Genomic DNA, 5,095 nt, shown 5'->3' on the forward strand with positions numbered 1-5,095 from the left:
GATAATTGGGTGCCCAAGGAGTGGATAAGGGGGTGCTGGGGGGGGTTCTGGGTGCCCAAGGAGCGGATGGGGGGTGCTGGGGCTTGCTGGATGCCCCAGGAGGGGATGGCAGGGTGCTGTGGGGAGCACTGGGTGCCCAGGGGTGCCAGGGAGCAGTTTACAGGTCTTTGGGTGTGTTACAAGCACCCAGGCCATGGTTAGCAGCCCACCAGCAGGGCAGGAGGGAGGAGGAAGGGGGGTGCTGGGGGATGGGGATGGGGAAGCTGAGACAGCGAGTGCTCGGGGACCGCAGCGAGATGTCACCGCTTCCTCCCTGACAACACTTCAAAAAGGCAGCGGGCACCACCATCACCCCGGCCTGCACCCCGAGCTCACAGCACCCACCCACTGCTGCTCATCACCTGAGCATCTTCCCCTCCAAAATTTCACACCTTCCCTGCTGCCCGCGATGGCTCGAGATAAGCGTCTCCGGCAGCAGCAGCTCGCCAGCACGGGGCTGGAGCTGAGACCTGACGTGCTCGTGCTATGTGTGACCTGCACAGCCCCTGCCAACCAACCCAGGGATGGTGCTGGCATCCCGGCAGCAGCATCCAGCATCCATCTCTGGATCATCCGTGGAGACGGAATTCCCAGCAGCGTGAGGTGCCCAGGGGTTGGGACAAGGGTCCCCAAATCCTCCCCCCTCCCCGTGCTCCCCCTCGGCCTGCGGTTGCCCTCGGTGTGGGGGTGGCCCTGGCAGCAGGTGCTTTTCGGAAACACCCCCCAGCCCTTCCCAGCCCTTTTGCTTGAGTTGGGTTTTCCTGGAAGGGCCCGAAATCTTAAAATAACCCCGGGGTGTAGAAAACAAAGAGCTTTGGGTCCAGCCACCCAGCTGGCACCTGGCGAGGAGAGCGGGGGCTTGCTGAGGTGCACCGAGTGCGTCGGGTCTCTGCAGCAGCACATGGGGATGCTCCCTGGAGAGGCCTTTGCCATGTGCCCCGGGCTCTTGGGGCACCTGCAGTGGCAGGGACAGAGCCACCCAGGCCCTGGGCTCCCCTGGGTGACACTGACCTGGGGTTTGTCCCTGTGAAGGTGGCTGGTACAGGACATGTCCCTGCGGGTGGTCTCAAAGCACCTGAAAGCTCCTGGGCATGAGGCCCATTTTACAGGTAGGAAAACTGAGGCACAGCAGGAGAAGGGACATGAGAAGGGTCCATCTGGGCTGACCCAGACCCGCGCCACCCCCCCAGGCTGGATTTTGGGGGGGGGTTGAGCCCCTGTGCAAGGCACCCATGGGCACACAGATCTGTATCACCTGCAGGCAGAGCCCCCCCACCAGCTGAACGCTGGGTGCCCCCCCTCCTTGTCCCCATGGGACAGGGACCTGGAGGGTGCTGCTCCAGCCACACCTGCAATGAGTTTCCAGGTCTCAGCTCTGGGGAAGGGGCTGAGGGCAGGACGGGCTCAGCCACAGCTGCCGGCGCTTGGTGGTGACGGCCTGTGGATGTGCCAGCCGGCCCGGCCTCCCCAGGACTTGGGGGGGGGGTCTCTAGCACCCTAAGAAAGAGGAGAGCCCCCTTCGCCAGACCACTGGTGAGAGGAGGAAGACGCAGGGCAGGCCGATGCTTTGGGAGGTGAGACTGAGCTGTGGGAGGAGAAGCTCTGCCCCTTCTCCCCAACCCGGCCCCACGTCGGCCCCCGCCTCGGCTCCCCCCTGAGCCATTTTCTCTCCCACTACCCTGGTTTGCTGTCGGGGGGGAGCAAGGCTTGAACTGGGGTGGGGAGATCTAGGGGATCTTGGTCTGCTGGAGGCTGCTGCCTCGGAGGAATATCTCTTTCAGCTATTGATTTCCCTTTATCAGAGAGCAGGAATATGTATGGGGCTGAAATCCTGATCAATCCCCGCGCTGCGGCCGATCGATCCGCTGCCGCCTGGGGGCTTTTATCGAAGGGAGCTGGGGATGCGAAGAGGAGCTGCCAAATTTGGGCACGACCCATCACTCCAGACCAGGACTGTCTCTACCCATCGTCACCCCTCTCCTGCTTTATCCAAAGGGCAGCGAAGCCGTGGGGTCGCCTGGCACCGGGCAGCATCCCGGCATGTCACCCCACGTGTGAGCTCCTCGTCCTTCCCTTTTGATGCCCCGGGGAGCCCCATTTCTGATGTGCACCAGCTTCCCCCCCCTGACACCGCAGGGACCCCAGAGCCCCAAACTCAGGGGTGTGGGGCACCCACTGACCCACCCCAGAGCTGGAAAGCAGCCCCAAGGGGGCATTTTTGGGGTGTTGGGAAGGAGGTGCCTGGTCATCCTTGGGACACGCCTGTGTCTCTGGTAGGTTGATGCACCCCCAGGCCCGTGTCTCTGGTGCTGGGACATACTGGAATATCCCCCAATCTTGGCCGGGCTCGTTAGAGGCACAGGCCAAACGGGGGGTGCGGGGGCTGGCGAGGGGGAGGAGCAGCACCGTGGCCTCTGTTATTGATTGTTTCGTAGCCAAAGGTCAGCGGCGAGCGTGCAAGGATGGGGAGGAGGGCAGTGGGTGACTCTGGGACACAAGGGGCTCGCTGGGTGATGTGGGGGGCAAGGGCCAGCCTTGGGGAGCATGGGGCACTGAGCCGGCGTGGAGACCCTGATGTGGGTTCCCATTGCACAGGCACCCACTGGCCACGGATCCCCATCGTGCCTCAGTTTCCCCACCAGCAGATGGGTTGGCGAGGCTGCGTGGAGGTCGGCAGCACCCTGGGCTGTGCGCGGGGGGGAAGGAGGCACCGGGGGCTGCAGGGGAGGGTCTGTGCCCACAGCAGGGGAGGGGGAGGTGGGCTCAGTGGGGGTTGGAGGAGGTTTGTGTGTGTCTGTGGGCAGTCAGGAGGGTCATGCCTGTGGGATGGGCAGGGAGAGGGCTCGACTTTCTCTGGTTTGGGGCTGGTCTGTGCCTCCTCACTGGGGGGTGGCGGTGCTGGGGGACGGTGCCAGAGCCACAGCCCCACTAACACAGTTCCCCAGACCCTTCAGCTCCCCAGGCCCAGCCCCGATGGGGTTTGCAGCACCATGAGGACACCGGTGTCCATCTCTGCCAAAGCTGTGGCCCCCCACGCCCAGGCTTTGCACATCCCCCGGGCCTCATCCTGCCAGGCTCAGGACGCGGCCAGAGCCGAGCAGCCCCCAGGCAGCACCGTGCTGCCCGTGCGGGGTCTGCGATGCCGGACCAGGGGCCGCACCACCGGCACTGGAGCTCTGGCAAAGCACTGCCTGCCCTCGCCCCGGCCGTGCCGCGAGGGGGAAGATTTACAGGCTGTCAGAGCTGGGGCCAGAGGTCAGCAGGGGTCAGAAAGTCCATTTCGAAGAGGTCACTGTCCACTTCTTTCAATCTAATGAAGCCATTATTTGTGAAAGCGGCCGCTTTGCCGGCTATTCCCTTGAAGCCGAGCAGGGCACAGCGACCGGCTCTGAAAGAACAGGAAGGAGTCCCCTTCCCTTTCGCATTTGCCATTCAACAGGCCCCAAAAACAAATACACCACACACAGAAATATGACGTGGGGCCGTCGCTGCTGCGGGGCTGTGTCACCGGAGCTGGCGGAGATGAGGTTGGGATGTAAGGGGACATTGGCTGGAAGCGCTCAGGGATGTGTCTGCATCACTTGGGTGGGAAGTCACCAAGGATGAGCAGAAATCGTGGGAGGCTGAGAAACTGCTGCTGAGCTTAAATAGTTACAGGAAAGTGTCTCGGGGGGCTGCAGGTCCCTCCTGTCCATCAAGAAGGGGTTTTGGGAGGAAGCTGATGTGCAGTGATGGATTATTGTCTGAAGGATTCAGTTTGGAGAAACCAAGGGCTCATTCCTCACCACATCCTTCCCCCTCAGCCCTGCACCTCTGCCCACCTCCCACCCCACTCAGAGTGTCCTGCCGACCCCAGGATACTGTCCCCAAGCCGTGTGGCTGCTGGCACTGGGGTGTCCCCTCCACGGACAGAAGGGATGGAGCCATTTCTCAGGGCTGCTCTGCAAACCTTGGCCCCAGCCCTGCCCAGTGCCGGGGGCTTGTTCAGGTGCCCCTTATCCCCCACGAGTGGGCTGGGGTCGCTCATGGGTTTTTTTTTTTCAGAAGCACAGCAGTGAAACACGCAGGCTGACCCCTCCCCAAATCCCGGGGGAAGGTGAGGCAGGAGACATGAGCCAAGAGGAACAGAGACACATGGAAGAGTCTCCTGCAAGTCTTGGGGGGGACTTTCCCCCCTTCTTTCCTCTCACCCCAATAATCCGACAAACAAGAGGAGAACAAGAATAAATGCAACCTGCAGGCCTGGCCCTCGCTGGCCAGGAGGGGGTACCAGATGCACCCCGGCTTCCACTGCCACCAGGACGGTCCCACAGCGGGTCCCCACCCAGGACGGCCGTGGGTACTGGCAGGGAAAGGGGGAGTGTGAACGTGAGCAAGTGTGAACATGCCCCGTGGTCTCTCCAGCCCGGTGGCCCCTCCGCCAGCCCCATCCCCTGGGAACATCTCTGCAGGCAGAGCCTGGTCACGGGTGGGAGTGGGGATCCCAGTCTGTGCCTAGGAAGCACCCGGCCGGACTCTGCTCTCCTGCTGCCGCAGATGAGGGGCTGCTCCTTGGGTTTGGACTCAAGGCTGATGTTAAGAGACCAGTGGAGTTTCCTCCCCCGGCCCTGTCAATCCTAGTTAAAACTGGCGTAAAGATGAGGCGACACCCTATGAGCATGCTAAGAATTATTAACGCTGCTGTGGGCAGGTCATGGGCATCCTCTGCCCCACCCGTGCTCCGTGGGACCCTGGTTCACCCGCACGGAGCTCACGGAGCCCTGACGGGGCATGAGAGGCAGCTGCCCTCCCCACGCCGCCTCGGGGGTAGCACTACCCCCGCCCCGGCCGCATCCTGCCCTCGGAGTGGAAAAACCATCCTCCTCCTCCTCTTCCTCCTCTTCCTCCTCCTCCTCCTCCACTGACATCACCCCAGACACGCGGGTTGGAGTCTGGTGGGGCTTGCTGGGCTCTGCGGGGAAGGGGCACCGGGTGTGGGCAGCCTCGGTGGCAGGAGGGGGTGTGTGCGGGGCAGGGGGAGGAGGAGGAGGAGGAGGAGGAGGAGGAGGAAGGGCAG

At 63.0% G+C, this 5,095-nt stretch overlaps 1 protein-coding gene across 1 annotated transcript in view; it reads left to right on the forward strand.

The window, feature by feature from the left end:
• Positions 1 to 448: 448 nt before the first annotated feature.
• Positions 449 to 5,095, forward strand: part of LIN28A (lin-28 homolog A) — a 15,286-nt gene continuing 10,639 nt past the window's right edge. Inside the window, exons 1-2 of the mRNA XM_026863469.1 lie at positions 449 to 642; positions 1,072 to 1,148. Coding sequence (XP_026719270.1) covers positions 449 to 642; positions 1,072 to 1,148 — 271 coding nt within the window. The remainder of the gene's footprint in view (positions 643 to 1,071; positions 1,149 to 5,095) is intronic.

Source organism: Athene cunicularia, assembly GCF_003259725.1.
Source record: "Athene cunicularia isolate RWA chromosome 23 unlocalized genomic scaffold, athCun1 chr23_part2, whole genome shotgun sequence".
In the NCBI taxonomy this organism is placed as follows: domain Eukaryota; kingdom Metazoa; phylum Chordata; class Aves; order Strigiformes; family Strigidae; genus Athene; species Athene cunicularia.